Genomic DNA, 17,343 nt, shown 5'->3' with positions numbered 1-17,343 from the left:
ATAGAACTGAAAACACAAAGATTTGAAAAAGGAAGAGGGAAAGATTTTCACTAGGATAGATAGTTGGAGCTATAATCAATTAAAATGTTTTGTGGGGAAATTGCCTAAGCCTTTGAGAGCAAGTATAGATTGGAACTTGTTTGAGAAGTTGTTGGGATCATGAGGTGATGGGAAACACGGTACGGCAAAAATATATAAAATTCTCACTGAGTTAGATATAGGTGGAAAAAAATTAATGTATATAGAAAAATGGGAAAGAGATTTGGGCATAGAGATAGATGAGGTTAAACAAAAAAAAATATTTAGATTGGTTCATGAGAATATAAGCTCACGGGAGGTGGAAATGAATTTTAAATGTTTGACAAGAGGATATATCACACCGAGTATAGAACATAAGATAAGTGGGGAGAAATCACCTTTTTGTTGGCGGGGGTGTGGAGAGATAGGCACGTTTTATCACATATGGTGGGAATGTCCAAAGCTACAAGTATTCTGGAGAGAAGTGGTACACCAAATTAGAAAGATTACGGAAATTGATATTAGTCTGGACCCTGGAACCTGCCTTTTACATAATACAGAAATAACAGTAAATAAATATAAAGAATCAGGAAAATGGTACTTTTTAAATGCAGCCAAGGGATTGATTCCAAAATTTTGGCGTCAAGTAGAAGCTCCAAAAAAACAAGACTGGATAGTTAGAATGGACTATATTGTAAGATTAGAGAAACTGTTTTATACCCAGGAAGATGGTATGGGGATATATCAGGCGAAAGGGAAAAAATGGGAAGAGTTTAGATCAAGGGTGAATGGATGAGAATAGGGCCTCTCTTTTTCTTGCCCCCTTGTGGTGAGAGCACGATTTAGAGCCTCTTTTTCCCTTGCCAAAGAGCGGTAGATGTAGGGTGGGGTGGGTGGTTAGGGAGGGGGGTGACTTTGGATTTGCTAGTGGGGGGGTTGGGAGAAATAAGAAAAATATGGGAAATGAATGTTTACATTCATATAACAACAATATCTAATTTAAAGAATTTATATTGTAGATTTTAAATTTCCTAATATTTTGAAAATCAAACATTTAAATTATAAAAAAAAAACAAAAAAAAAAAACTAATTTAATAAAACTATTAAGTAAATCTTGTGTCAAGCAGTATAGTATTTTCAGTACCAAAAAAATATCAACTACAGCCAGCTTGCAGTTATACTAAAATAAGTGTAAAAAATTACAGAAATGCAAGAATATGTGCCTACAACTCAAAAACTTACACTGTCCTTACCTGCAGAATAGACACAGTCTGAGAAAAATGGTGTTGTTCCATTGTTGACGTAGAATATAATGCTGCCAATGGATGATCAAACTTTTGTAAGTAGGTGTTAGTATACCCCCGGTGATCCAAGTCATGGCATAAACATGCAATCAAAAGCCCCTTTCTCTGTAGCAAAAACACAGAAAATGAAAGAAAGAAAAAAAGGGATTGAGTTTACATCAGTTTTACATCAGTTTTTTAACATCCACTACCAATGCAAAAACAGACAATTTGTCCATTTACATCCATTTCTCTTACCGTTAGGGTTTTTTTAACCAGTTGCCCTCTGCCCTATAGCAGAAATACTGCTACAGGGCGGCAGGGCTGCGCAACGTCACATATATATACACATGATTTGCATTTCCGGGTAGGGGGAGCGCACACCGCCCTACCTGTACTGCCATTGGTGGCTACGGATGTCAATCACCAGGTCCCCTGCCGAAGATTCTCTGTCGACACCCGGCGATCACCGAAAAACAGTGACGGGGAGAAACCTGTGTGTATACAACACAGGTCTCTCTCCTGCCATCAATAACATGCTGCTATGTATTTCTCTGCACAGCAGAGAAATACACAGCAGCTTTTTTCCCTAGTAAAACACACACAGCACACATCGTAAAACAGCACACAGTTAACCCTTTGATCGCCCCAGATGTTAACCCCTTCCTGCCCAGTGTCATTAGTACAGTGTCAGTGCTTTTTTTTAGCACTGATCACTATATTAGTGTCACTGGGGATGTCAGTGGCAGTTAATGTGTCCATCCAGTGTCAGAATGCCTACCATATTCCCGCTAAAATCGCTGATCGCCGCCATTACTAGTATAAAAAAAAAAAATTCCAGCAGTTCGGTCCATATATATTTGGACACAGGCACAATTTTAGTTTTTTCAGGTATTTACCAACACATATTCAAGGTATAGTTATATAATGGATATGGGCTGAAAATGCACACTCTCAGGTTTAATTTGAGGGTATGTACATCCAAATTGGAGGAAGGGTTTAGGAATTACAGCTCTTAACAGTAGCCATTCCCCCTTTTTCAAGGGGCCAAAAGTAATTGGACAATTGAATCAAAAGCGGTTTCATGGCCAGGTGTGGGCTACACATTCGTTATTACTTCAAAAATTAAGCAGGAAAAAGTCTGGAGTTGATTTTAAGTGTGGTTAGGTATTTGCATTTGGAAGCTATTGCTCTGAACCTACATCATGCGTTCAAAGGAGCTGTCCATGCAAGTGAAACAGTCCATTGCAAGGCTTCAGTTTGGTAAATTCTGAGGAAAGAATGCAATGGTGACTCCAGGAACATAAAAAGGCATGAATGTCCACGGAAGACAACAGTGGTGGATGATCGCAGGATCCTCTCTGTGGTAAAGAGAAACCCATTCACAACATTCAGACAAGTGAAGAACACTCTCCAGAAGGTGGGCGTATCATTGTCAAAGTCTACAATCAAGAGATGACTTCACAAGAGAAGACTTCACAAGAGCAAATACAGAGGGTTCACCATAAGGTGCAAACCATTCATAAGCCTGAATAATAGAAAGGCCAGATTACACTTTGCCAAAAAAAAAAATCTAAAAAAGCCAGACCAGTTCTGGAAAAGCATTCTTTGAAGAGATGAAAATAAGATTAATCTGTACCAGAATGATGGGAAGAAAAAAGTGTGGAGAAGGCTTGGACAAAGCACAAAACGTCATTTGTAAAACATGGTGGAGGCAGTGTTATGGCTTCCAGTGGCACTGAGTCATTGGTGTTTATTGATGATGTGACAGAAGACAGAAGCAGCTGGATGAATTCTACAGTCTTTAGAGATATACTGTCAGCCCAGATTCAGCCAAATGCAGCAAAGTTGATTGGATGGCGCTTCACAGTACAGATGGACAATAATCCAAAACACACTGCAAAAGCAACCCAGAAGCTTTTGAAGGAAAAGAAGTGGAATATTCTGCAATGGCCAAGTCAATCACCTGATCTCAACCCAATTGAGCATGCATTTCACTTACTGAAGGCGAAACCAAAAGGCAGAAAAACCCACAAATAAAGAACTGAAGACAGATGCAGTTAAAGCCTGGCAAAGCATCAGAAAGGAGGAAACCCAGTCTTTGGTAATGTCCATAGGTTCCAGACTGCAGGCAGTATTGCATGACCGCACAATTGTCAGTTAAAGTAATGCATCGCCATATTGCAAAAAATGGCCTGGTCAGGAAGGGGGATAAATCCTCTGGAGGGCAAGTGGTTAACACAACAAAAATAAAGGTTTGATCTGTTTAACTACTTGCACTCCTGAGGATTTAACCCCCTTAATGACCAGGCCTCTTTTTGCTACTCGGCGCTGCACTAATTCAACTGATAATTGCGTGGTCATGCAATGCTGCACCCAAACGCAATTTACGTCCTTTATTTCACACAAATAGAGCTTTCTTTCGGTGGTATTTGATCACCTGTGCGCTTTTTATTTTTCGCGCTATAAACAAAAAAAGACCTAAAATTTTGAAGAAAAACTATATTTTTTACTTTCAGCTATAAAAAATATACAGTAAAACTCAAAGTTATAAATTTAGGCCAAAATGTATTCTGTTACATGTGTTTGGTAAAAAAAAAATCCCAATAAGTGTATATTAATTGCTTTGTGTGAAAGTTATAGCGTCTACAAACTATGGTATAGATACTGCAATTTACGCCATTTGTTTGCTATACAGCGCTGCGCTAGTTTAACAGACAATTGCACAGCCATGCAATACGGTACATAAATGAAATTTATGTCCTTTTTTCACATAAATAGAGCTTTCTTTTGGTATTTGATCACCTGTGCATTTTTTATATTTGGCGCTATAAACAAAAAAATTTTTGAAGAAATTTTTTTTTTTAAAAAAACAATATTTTCTCATTTCGGTCATAAAAAATATCCAAAAAACTAAAATTTCATCATAAATTTAGGCCAAAATTTATTCTGCTACATGTTTTTGGTTAAAAGAAATCCCAGTAAGTGTATATTTATTGCTTTGTGTGAATGTTAGAGCATCTACTCCCTGCTTCCATTTACATCTAAACTCCTTGAGCGCCTAGTCTACACCCGCCTAAGCTCTCACCTCAACGACAACAACCTCCTCGATCCCCTACAGTCTTGCTTCCGTCCCCTACACTCCACCGAAACTGCCTTACTCAAACTCTCCAACGACCTGCTAACCGCCAAAGCTAATGGCCATTATTCAGTGCTCCTACTCCTTGACCTCTCTGCGGCCTTCGACACAGTCGACCACCCCCTCCTCTTCAAAAAACTACACTCCCTCAGCCTCAGAGGTTCTGCTCTCTCCTGTGTCTCATCCTACCTGTCACAATGCTCTTTCAGCGTTACCTATAATGCTACCACCTCCCCCTCACTCCCCCTCTCTGTTGGGGTCCCTCAAGGCTCTGTCCTCGGGCCCCTTCTCTTCTCCATCTACACCTCCTCCCTTGGCCAACTCATACACTCTCAAGGCTTCAACTACCACCTCTATGCAGACGACACACAAATCTATCTCTCAGCCCCCCACCTCACCCCCTCGGTCTCCGCCCAAATCACACACCTACTGAGCGACATATCAGACTGGATGTCGCTCCACTTCCTTAAACTGAACTTCTCCAAAACACATCCAACAACGCCACCATCAAACCCGCCCCGCAGGCCAGAGTACTTGGTGTCATTCTGGACTCCAACCTATCCTTCCAGCCCCAAGTCCAATCTTTACCAAACTCGTGCAGACTCCACCTCCGCAACATCGCCAAAATACGCACGTTCCTAACCCCAGAAACCACTAAACAGCTCATCCACTCCCTCATCATATCACGATTAGACTACTGCAATTCCCTCCTCACTGGCCTGCCTCGCCGCTGGCTATCCCCGCTTTAGTCGATCCTGAATATGGCTGCCAGACTCATTCACCTTTCCAACCGCTCCATCTCCGCCACCCCCCTCTGCCAATCCCTCCACTGGCTTCCGATTGCACAACGGATCAAATTCAAAAGCCTAACACTGACGTACAAAGCTGTTCACCATACTGCCCCGTACTACATCACTGACCTAATATCCAAGTACCGCCCAGTACGCACACTCCGCTCCTCACAAGACCTCCTTCTCTCTAGTTCCCTGGTCTCCTCCTCCCATGCCCACATCCAGGACTTCTCCAGGGTGTCACCCATCCTCTGGAACTCCCTGCCCCAACCCATCAGATTATCACCTACTCTCCTCTCCTTTAGGCACACCCTGAAAACCCATCTCTTCAGGGAAGCCTACCCCACCCCCTGCTAACCTGCCGACCTCCTCCACTCTTCCTACCACTCCATCCCCCACAGATATCTCCTCCTGTACCACTATCCCCTCCCTCCTAGATTGTAAGCTCGAAAGAGCAGGGCCCTCGATCCCCTCATGTCTTGCATTGTATTGGTATTGTTCTGTCACATGTTCTGTCCCCCTTTGTAATGTACAGCGCTGAGCGAACTATTGGCGCTTTATAAATACTGTATAATAATACTGTATAATAATAATGGTATACATAATGGAATTTACACAGCTTTTACTTTCTGACTGCTCATCACATTTCTTGAGGTGCTAAAATACCGGGATAGTACAAACACCCTCAAATTACCCCTTTTTGGAAAGTAGACACCCTAAGCTATCTGCTGAGAACCACCCACCAAGAAAATGCCCTCGGGTGATCTAGACCCGGTGGGAAAAGAGGGTTGTTAACGATTGGAAGCAAGGGCAAAAAGGGTGACATCAGGCCACTGGAGTAACGTACCGAGTCCCAGACTTGTAGGCCATGGAGCAACATCGGACTCAGCGCCATAGGGCGCAGGGCAGGGGGAAGCCATAGAAGTGTCGACAGTGCGATAGGGGACAATTAGGTAGTTCCAGCAGGACCCAGAGAGGAACATCGGAGGAAGCGTGCAACATAACAGCGGGGCAATCTGGCTCGCCTGATAATACTTCGTTACATTGGGTACCCCAAGACCACCCTGGAGTCTATGAGCAAAGAGTGTATTTCTAGAGACTCTGGGGTGTTTATTGACCCAGATAAAACGCATAAACTTCGCCTGAAGCAACCAAAGAAAATGATGGGGAACCCACACTGGGAGGGTGCGAAAATAATATAACAATTTCGGCAAGATGGTCATTTTCACTGAATGAACCTGTCCTATCCAAGACAGGTGCGGAAATTGCCAGGAATGCATAAGAGAAGATAAAGAGCTAAGCAAAGGATAATAATTTGCAGCAAAAAGGGAGTCATAGGTGGGGGTCAAGCGAATGCCCAAGTATTCAAGAGAAGAGGAAGCCCACCGGTAAGGGAAGTGGGATTGTAGGCGCGAAACCAAATCTGAAGCCAAAGTAATATTGAGAGCGACGGTTTTATCCAAGTTGATACGTAGACCCGAAATCAAGGAGAAGCGCTCAAGAACCCGTTGCAAGTTAGGAAGTGTCGTCAGAGCATTAGTAAGGGTCAAGAGGGCATCGTCCGCAAAGAGGCTCAGCTTAAACTCCTGTCCCGCGTATGGAACCCCCGATACATTGCAATCAGTCCGGAGCGCTAAAGCCAGTGGCTCAAGCGCCAGGACAAAGAGTGCCGGGGACAGCGGGCAGCCCTGCCTCGTCCCTCGCCCAACAGGAAAGGGATCCGGGAAATACCCAGCGTATTTAACGGAGGCCGAAGGAAAGGAATACAAGGCTTGAATCCAAGAGAGAATAGAATCCCCAAAACCCCCAACGAGGGGGGGGTGGGGAAGTTTTATGCCCAGCATTAGAAGTTTATGCCACACATCATTCTTCTAACCACCTGAAGATCAAGCCTTTTCTGACACTTTTTGTTCACATGAAAAAAAATCTGTATTTTTTGCTAGGAAATTAATTTAAACCCCCAAACATTATATATTTTTTTTAAAGCAGACACCCTAGTGAATAAAATGGTGGGTACTACAATTTTTTTATGGCACATAGTACTCGTGCAGCGATTTTTCAAAAGCAATTTTTTTTTTAAAAAAATACAATTTTTTTTACTTTTAATGCACAAAAACACAATATATTGGCCAATTATTTGGTAAGGTATAAAAGATGATGGTATGCTGAGTAAATAGATACCAAACATGACATGCTTTAAAACTTCACATGCCTCATACAATGGCGACAAACATTTTTAATATCCATAGGCAACACTTTAAAAGCCTTTAAAAGCTACCATTTTAGATTTACAGAGAAGGTCTAGTGTTAGAATTACTGCCCTTGATCTGACGTTCACGGCGATACCTCACGTATGGTGGAACCGCTGTTTACATACTGGCACAGGGTCAACGCTTATGCACACAGGTGTGCGTGCATGGGAGAGGCGAGTTTTGTTTTTGTTTTTTTTAAGTTATTTTGATTTTTTGTAATTATTTTTACACTGTACCGTTCATTTTGTTTTATCACTTTTAATGCTATTACAATTATTATTTTTTAATGCCCATGTTGATGGTTAGGCCCCAAAAAAATGTAAATTTGGAAACCGTAATGAGTTTCCATGCGTCTGGTCTGGCAAGGTTTGAATTTGGGTTGGCGGCGATAAATTGTTTTGATCCATAATCAACGCATACAGATATACCGTGGAAAACAGCTCCAAAAATCAAGGAGGTATGTGAAAGACCAAGACGTACTAGACCGCTGGTACTCGCCAGTTCACCAAAAGGTACAGCGGCACTAGTACTGGCACTCTGCTGCATATATATATATATAGAGTCATCAAAATGTACCGGCAAGCGCTAACAGAGATCAGGCCTGATTCTGCGAACACTGTGGTTTTGACTAAACGCAGGTGCTGGCAGGTGTCGGGGCTGATCCCGCTAACGCTGCGTTTTTGGGGACGCTATACTAATGTGAACGCTGGTATAGTGCTGATCTGATCAAAGATATTGATCCGTTCAGACACTATACTAGCAATAGAGGTTTATTGTGCATGAGCGTGCTCCTCGCAATCAAAGGGTTAAGCGTGCTCCTGGCAATCAAAGGGTTAAAGTTAAATATATATATATATATATATATATATATATATATATATATATATATATATATATACACATGATTATGCGCACCCATGCCGCCCTGTAGCAGTATTTCAGGAAGCAGTTACAGAAGTGGTGTGTGTTACGTCGCTGCGTTACTTTAACTGACAATTGAGCGGTCATGCAACAATGCACCGAAATTAAATTTGCATCCTTTTTTCCCACAAATTGAGCTTTCTTTCGGTGGTATTTGATCGCCTGTGCATTTTTTATTTTTTGCGCTATAAAAAAAGGCTGACAATTTTGAGAAAAAAAAATATTTTGGACTTTTTGCTATAAAACGTCCAAGTAAAAAAATTAAAAAATCAAATTTCGGCCAAAATGTATTCTGCGACGGCTTTGCTAAAAAAAATTCCAATACGTGTAAATTATTGGTTTACGTGAAAGTTATAGCATCTACAAATGGCAGGAAAGAGATTTTTTTTATACTAATAATGGCGGTGACAGGCGATTTATGACAGTGATCAGCGACTTATGGCGGGACTGTGGCGGACATTTTGACACTGGGGGGGAACTGACTTGGGGTCACTGACATCCCCAGGGACACCAATACAGTGATCAGTGCAAAAAAAAAACCACTGACACTGTACTAATGGCACTGGGGAGGAAGGGGTTAACTTTTTTTAGGCAATGAAAGGGTTAACCGTGTGAGGGGAGTGTTTTACTAGGGGGCGGGGGTGTGTACTTCACAGGAACACACTGATCCCAAGAGATAAACTCCTCTCTCAGGATCAGTATGTTAGAAGCTGACAGTGAGCAGAACTGCATTGTAAACAATGCAGCTGTGCTCTGTGTCACTGTTTGCCGGCACTCGCCGGGACTCGGCGGGTAATGACTGGTTGGGACCCGGTGATTGACACCCACTGCCGCGATCAGCGGGACGGGTAGGGCGGGCGTGCCCCCCCTACCTGTTTTTCAAAATGACGTTTTTAAAACGTGATTTTGCCCAGCGGTGCCACCTTGTGGCCGTTTTTCTACAGTGGCTGGATGGCAAGCAGTTAAAAAAAAAAACAGAAATTGATGGATGCGGATAAAAACAGATGATCATTCTTTTGCATTTGTTTTTTCATAGAGATGCATTGATGTCAGTTTTTCATCCATCAACGGATGGATGAAAAACAGAAACGGAATGCCCGTGTGAAAGGGGCCTAAAGCTAATGAAAGCTGATATTGGGTTACGGTAACTTACAGTAAAGCGCGGAGTCTACAATTAAATACAATATCTACTAAAACCTTCTAAAAACTGCCAAAATAAAGCACCCATTGCAGAAATGCATTCTTATGGGATTTTGAGTACCTAGCTTTTTCAAGGGGCAGTGAAGATGCTTAGTTACATCACTGGCACCTCCAGGAAGTGGGTGAAGGCTGGATCACAATTAAGACTAAAGACTAATTTCTCAGGGTGGGCCAAAGCCAATAGTACCTTGCTACAAAGGGGCAAATCACCAACAGATCCATATGTTATTGCTTGATAAAGGCATTTTTTCAAGCCTTTGAGCCACAAGGAAAAACAAACTAAACAAATAGGTAGGATGCTTGCACATCGAATAATAAACTTTCTCCTGCAATTAACTAGCAGGGTTTTGACAAAGGTAATCAGAAAAAAATAGGTCTACATCTTACAGAATTTTGAAGTAAATTTAGGCTCAACAAGATGTTGGAATTGTAAAATTTTATTTTGTATTCTATTCATATTAATTCTACAGATTTCTAATATATGGAGATCTAATAGGGAGGTTATATTTTTCTTAACCGAGGTTATCTTTACCATACAACACTATTACAAATATGTTTTAAGCATGTTTAGCTAATCATTTAACCACTTGCACTCCTGAGGATTTACCCCCCTTAATGACCAGGCCTTTTTTTGCGGTTTGGCGCTGCACTAATTCAACTGATAATTGCGCAGTCATGCAATGCTGTACCCAAACGAAATTTACGTCTTATTTTCCCACAAATAGAGCTTTCTTTTGGTGTTATTTTATCACCTGTGCGCTTTTTATTTTTTGCGCTATAAACAAAAGAAAACATGACAATTTTGAACACCCCCCCCCCCCCATTCTCACCAGGTAGCAAACGTTCCTACAGACGATGGACAAGGGCATTGCCAGAGAAATTAACCACCAATATAAAACCCCAATTCAAAAGAAAAAAAGTTAAGAATAGGGAGATTGAAAGAAAAGATCTAGGATAAGACAAGGAGGAGAGAAGGAAAGAAAAATAAAAAGACAAAAAAAAAAAAGGGGGGGGTGGAAGAGGGAGAAAATGAGAGAGTCAGCTGCGGCGTTGTTAAGCAATGGAGATATATCTGATCCATGGTTCCCACGTTCCCTCAAATCTAGATTCATCATTATTGACAATGCAGGTTAACTTATCATTTACCATTATCCAATTAAGTTTTTGTTTAGCCCCTTCTAGCGGAATCAATGATTGTCTCCAACTTCTAGCTATGGTAATACGTGCCACCAGTAAGAGGTAATGAATTAGTTCAGTCAATTTTTTTGGGAACGGTAGTAGGTAGCAGATGAAATAAGGCCACTTCCGGAGTTATACGAATATTAATTCCCGTAACCAAGAAGATAAAATTAAACATTCGGATCCAAAATCTATTCACTACCAGACATTTCCACCAAATATGGAACATAGTTCCCTCTTGTCTGCAGTGCCGGAAGCAATTAGGTGATACTGAAGGACATATTTTAGCGAGGCGCGTAGAAACCAAGTACCAACGAAGAAGTGTTTTGTAATTAGATTCAGTAAGAGCAGTACTAATCGATCTCTTTGATAGAGAATGGGCCGCAGTCTGCCAAGTTTCCAGATCTAAGGAGCTATTCAAGTCCCTTTCCCATTGAGTCATATAGGATAATTTAGTGAGAGGATCGACAAGGGAAGCATAGACAGTGGACAAATGACCCCTCATCAACCCAGTTGCCCCACAGGAGACTTCTAAAGGAGTGAGTGTACAAGGTTCCGTGATTAATTTAAGTTTGCTAGAGATAAATGAGATAATTAGCTAATAGCGAAACAATTCTTCGGGAGGCATCTGGTACTGCGTCAGAAAATACTGGAAAGAGCAAGGACGCAGTCCATCCAGGAAGTCTCCAATACGCAGCAAACCCTTATTCAACCACCATTGAAATACTGATGGTGACACCCCAGAAATAAACTCAGGATTATAAAAAACTGGAGCTAATGGAGTATGTGGAGAGAAGGTTTGCGAGCCCGCCATCTGTCCCAAACCATCAACAATAAGACAGCGTAGGACACAAAATAGGAGGACGTAAGCGAATGGGGAGCCACATAAGAGCACCAATAGCATAAGGATGGCAGGATAAGGCCTCAATGCCAACCCACTGGGGGACATAACCCCTGGCTGTAGTACAAGTTAACTGTGCTATCTGAGCCGCATGAAAATAAGCTAGGAGATTAGGAAGCTCCAAACCACCATGCTTCTTTAGGGAAAAGAGAGTTGACCTGTTGACACTAGGACGCTTTCCCCTCCAGATAAATCTAGAGAATGCAGCCTGTAATAGCAGCAGTTCCCGTTTGGGAACCAAGATCGGTAATGTCCTAAAGTAGTACAATAGGCGAGGTAAAAAAGTCATTTTAATAGAGTGGATTCTACCAAACCAGGAAAGTGGGAGATCCTGCCATTCTAGTAAATCAGATTTAAGCTGCTTGAAGAACGAAAGATAATTAGTCTTGTACAAGGATGAAAAAGATTTTGTGAGGTGAATCCCCAAATAGGGGAGAGAACGAGGGGCCCACTGAAAATCAAAATTGTCCTGAAGGTAACGAACCTCCGAGTCAGGCAACAAAATATTTAAGGCAATTGTTTTAGAGGAATTAAGAGTAAGACTGGAGGCCTCTGAGAAATGATGAAACAGGTGAAGGAGACCGGATAAAGAAGTGGGAGGATCAGATATGTACATAAGGACATCAGCAGCAAATAGAGCACATTTATGATCCCGCTGACCGCAGCGGATGCCCGAAATAGTGGGAGCGAATGGCGATCGCAAGCGGTTCCATTGCCAGAGCGAATAATAGTGGAGAGAGAGGACAACCCTGTCTAGTACCACGCCCTATCGACAGGGAGGCTGACTTATAACCACGAATGGAAACTTGAGCCAAAGGATTAGAATAGAGGGCCCGTAGCAAGGTCGTAAAAAAAGGGCCAAACCCAAACCTATCTAACATCTGAAATAGGTAGTCCCATAATAGACTGTCAAACGCTTTATGAATATCCAACGATAACAATAAAATTTCCCTCTGTGAAGATTTGTCCCAATTAGAATGTACGGCTGACAGCAAAGCTAAAGTTCGGCGAATTTGGTCAGATGTTTGTCGACCGCTGATAAATCCTGACTGATCATCATGAACATACAGTGCTAGGAATTTATGGAGGTGTAAGGCCAAAATTTTAGTGAGAATCTTTAGATCATAATTAATGAGATGGGCAGGTAATTGGAAACTATAGAAACATCTTTGAGGGGTTTGGAGATGACACTAATGAAAGCCTTATTTTCGTCAGGGGGCACCAGTCCCACATCCCGTAGATACTGTTGCAAGAAAAAGTATGTGAACCCCTTGGGATTACGTGGAGTTTTGCATGAATTGGGCATAAAATGTTCTCTGAACGTCATCTAAGTCACAATAGAAGAACACAGTCTGCTGAACATAATACTACACAAACATTAGATGTTGCCATGGTTTAATTGCACATAACATGTAAACATTCACAGTGCAGGGAGGAAAAAGTATGTGAGGCCCTAGCTTAATGACTTCTCCCAGAGCTAATTGGAGCCAGGAGTGAGCCAACCTTGACTCCAATCAGTGTGATATTGGATGTGTTGCTGACAGCTGTCCTGCCCTTAAAAAACACACACCTGTTTTGGGTTTACTGGTTTCAAGAAGCACTGTCTGATGTGAACCATGCCTTGCAGAAAAGAGCTCTCAGAAGACCTACGATCAAGAATTGTTGACTTGCATGAAGCTGGAAAGGGTTACAAAAGTATCTCCAAAAGACTTGATGTTCATGTGTCCACGGTAAGACAGACTGTCTACAAATGGAGAAAGTTTAGCACGGTTGCTACTCTCCCTAGGCATGGTCGTCCTGTAAAAATGACTGCACGAGCACAGCGCAGAACGCTGCATGAGGTAAAGAAGAATCCCAGAGTGTCAGCTAAAGACCTACAGAAATCTCTGGCACATGCTAACATTTTTGTTGACACATCTACAATAAGGAAAACATTAAACAAGAATGGAGTACATGGGAGGACACCACGGAGGAAGCCATTGCTGTCCAAAAAGAATATTGCAGCACGTTTGAAGTTTGCAAAAGAGCACCTGGATGTTCCACAGCACTACTGGCAAAATATACTGTGGACAGATGAAACCAAGATTGAGTTGTTTGGGAAGAACACACAACACTATGTGTGGAGAAAAATAGGCACAGCACACCAACATCAAAACCTCATCCCCACTGTAAAATATGGCGGAGGGAGCATCATGGTTTGGGGCTGCTTTGCTGCCTCAGGGCCTGGACGGATTGCTGTCATTGATGGGAAAATGAATTCCAGAGATTATCAAGACATTTTGCAGGAAAACGTACGACCATCTGTCCGCCAACTGAAGCTCCGCAGAGGATGGGTGATGCAACAGAACAATGACCCAAAGCATACAAGTAATTCAAGAATACGCCTTCTGGAGTGGTCCAGTCAGAGTCCTGACCTCAACCCGATTGAAATGCTGTGGCATGACCTTAAGAGAGCGATTCACACCAGACATACCAAGAATATTGCTACACTGTGAAGAGGAATGGTCCAAAATTACTCCAGATCGTTGTGCAGGTCTGATCTGCAACTACAGGAAACGTGTGGTTGAGGTTATTGCTGCCAAAGGAGGGTCAACCAGTTATTAAGTCCAAAGGTTCACATACTTTTTCCTCCCTGCACTGTGAATGTTTACATGTTGTGTGCAATTAAACCATGGCAACATCTAATGTTTGTGTAGTATTATGTTCAGCAGACTGTGTTCTTCTATTGTTGTGACTTAGATGACGTTCAGAGCACATTTTATGCCCAATTCATGCAAAACTCCACGTAATCCCAAGGGGTTCACATACTTTTTCTTGCACCTGTAATTAAAAAATTGAACCATATGGGGAACCAGGATATCAGGGAAAACTTTGTAATAATTGTGAGGAAGACCATCCGGTCCTGGGGATTTATAAGGAGCAAGAGATTTCAAAGCATCCCTAATCTCTTCACACGAAATGGGCCGTTCCATCGACTCCCTATGAGCCTCCTGGAGACAGGGAAGAGAAACAGAACTCAAGAAGGAGTCGAAAGACGAAGAAGCACCTCCCTGAGGCGTACTATAAAGTTCAGTGTAAAAATAGTAAAATTTCCAAAGAATCTTACCCGGATCTTGGGATAAAGTGCCGTCGCCTAATCTGAGCTTAGGAAGGGCCGTTTGAGAATGTCTGGGAGTCAACTTGCGGGCCAATAAGGTACCAGGTGTATCCCTCCAAGTAAAAAATTTATGGTTAGACCATCGTAGCTGTTTGTCAGCCGTAATAGTAAGACAAAGACTTAGTTCCAGCCGGGCTTGATCCAATTTAAGCAACAAGTCCGAACTGGAGTTTTGCTTATGCTGGGCAACCAAGTCAGAATATGCTTGAGTTTTGGTGGCTAGAAGATCATTTCAGGCTTTTTTAAGTCGGGAAGAGAGCTGAATAATAAACCCCCTAACCGAGGCCTTATGGGCTGCCCAGTTAATGGCCGGGTTCGTATCCTCTGACTTATTAAGTTCAAAGTACATTTGTAAGTGAGAGGAGATAGATTCATTAAGGCGCAAACAATAAGCAGTCCTACCAAGCAGCCCGGATGACAATGTTATAGAAATCGAGTCATGGTCGGACCAAGGCGTGGATTTTAGCAATGAGGAGTATAGGGAGTGAATGTGTATGAAGAAATATATGGTCAATGCGAGAATAACAATTATGAGCCCTAGAGTAATGGGAATAGTCTCGAGAGGTTGGGTTAGCCTCCCTCCAAGCATCAACAAAGTAAAACCGATAAAATAGCTGGGCCAATTTACGGCTTTGTCTAGAAGGCGGCTGAAGCACGGCGGTTCGGGAACGATCCAAAATCTGATCTAAAACTAAGTTAGAGTCACCAGCCAAAATGACAGCGCCTTCAAATTCGCTAGCCATAGAGTTCAATAGGGAATGAAATGAAAAAATGCCACCTGGTTGGTATTTGGAGTGCAGTAAATTAAAAAAGTAATCAAGTGTCCCCTCAGGTGTCCTTGCACAAGAAGATACCGTGCCTCCTTGTCCTGAATAACTTTAGATTCGGTAAAGGAAAGAAGACGAGATAAGCAAAGAGCAACCCCGTTTCTTCTCTGAGTCATTAGCAAAATAACAGAGGATAATCGTTATGTACATATCGTGGAGTAAATGAAGGTGGGAAATGCGTCTACTGTAGGGCGACTATGTCCGCCCCAAAAGAGCGATATGAATTAAAGGCCTTTATGCGTTTGGAGGGGGACTTAAGCCCCTGAACATTATGAGAAAGAAGACGGATCGTTCCGCTATGAGACCATAGGGAAGACATAATCGGCAATTAAAAAAAACTAGATAGAATGGGGACCCTCCGCTCCTGGAGCATAAAAAGGGTCCAAGGGATCCAGATACGCAGACAGCTGACCCTGGGAGAGAAAAAAAAAAAAAAAAAAAGGAGGGAGGACAATAAAGAAAAGAGGAAGGAAAAAAGAAGGAAAAGACATTTGGAATAGAGAAATCCTCATGTCAAGTAACATAAGCAAATCAAACTTCACACCCGTAATAGCAGAGCAATAGCCCTGCAAAGGAATGGGTCCACCCGGAGAAAACAATTTAGGGAAGAGTCTTCCAATCAGGGAGGGCGCAGAGACACTGCCCGGAGCCAACAACAACCCACCAATAACATAACAATTAGTAGTCAAAAATGCAACCGATCCCTCCAATAAAGAAATCAGCATGTAAATAAGAGGTAACCCTAAGGCCCCTCCCCCCGCCACACCTCCCACAACAGTAGAAAAGTAGTTGCCAATGTTCCCGAGGAACCACTGAGAGGCCCCCACCCAACCGTGGAAGAAAAAGAAAAAAAAAAAAACAGCCAAGGAGTCCCATGAAAAGCTGTAGAAACTTAGGAAGTCTGCTTGGGTGATTTCCGCGGCCCGATCTTTCGAGGATTTAAAGCAGTCCACAAAGGTGAGAGTGACTGAGGTCGAGAAGCCGATCTTTCTGGGGAATGAGATGTAGGACTCTGAGATATAATGCCCAATTGAAATAACAATTGCTCGCCATCCTGGAATGTGGAGAACCCATAAGATTTTTCATTAAGATTGAATTGTAGGCGAAAGGGGAAGGCCCAGCGATACCGGATACCCTTCTGCACCAAATGGGAAAGTAGAGGCTTAAATGATCGTCGTTTTTGGATAGTAGTCGGAGAAACATCAGCGAAAATTTGTATCTTATGACCTTCAAAATCCAGATCCGGAGTCTCTTTGCTATACTTCATTACCGCTTCCTTGACCTGGAAAAAAATGAGGCTTTACGATGATATCTCTAGGAGGTCCTCCGTGTCTAGGGGGAATCAGCGCTCTGTGGATACGATCGATTTCAGTATGGAGATCATCAATATTGGGTATTGCAGATCGCATGAGGGTGTGTGCGCAGCTAGTGGGATCTTTAACCGATTCAGGGAGACCTCGAAGGCGGAAATTATAGCGCGATACTCCAAATCATCAATTTTAGAGTAAGCCTCCTCCAAGCGATCTTGCAAGTCGGTAATCATATTAGAGTTTTGAGAAACTCTATGAACTGTTGTATCAACTTTAGCCTCAATACGGTCTAGGCGCTGGCCCAACTCCTGAAAATCCTGTTTGAGGTCGGCCGCCAATTTTGAAGTAGCTCTATCCAGTTCGTG

General features: G+C 42.4%; 1 protein-coding gene across 4 annotated transcripts in view; it reads right to left on the bottom strand.

Annotated features, from left to right (window-relative positions):
- PDE10A (phosphodiesterase 10A) overlaps window positions 1–17,343 on the bottom strand; it is a 619,526-nt gene that overhangs the window by 68,907 nt on the left and 533,276 nt on the right. For all 4 annotated transcript variants that reach the window (XM_089668592.1, XM_089668593.1, XM_089668595.1 and 1 more), the window contains one exon: window positions 1,272–1,427. In XM_089668592.1, the coding sequence (XP_089524718.1) occupies window positions 1,272–1,427 (156 nt within the window). The remainder of the gene's footprint in view (window positions 1–1,271; window positions 1,428–17,343) is intronic.

This window comes from Staurois parvus, unplaced genomic scaffold, assembly GCF_062004578.1.
Source record: "Staurois parvus isolate SC_StPar_1 unplaced genomic scaffold, SC_StPar_1.0 ptg000059l, whole genome shotgun sequence".
NCBI classification, from domain to species: Eukaryota; Metazoa; Chordata; class Amphibia; order Anura; family Ranidae; genus Staurois; species Staurois parvus.
The sequence above is the reverse complement of the archived record's forward strand: the minus strand, read 5'-3'. Positions and strand labels throughout refer to the sequence as shown.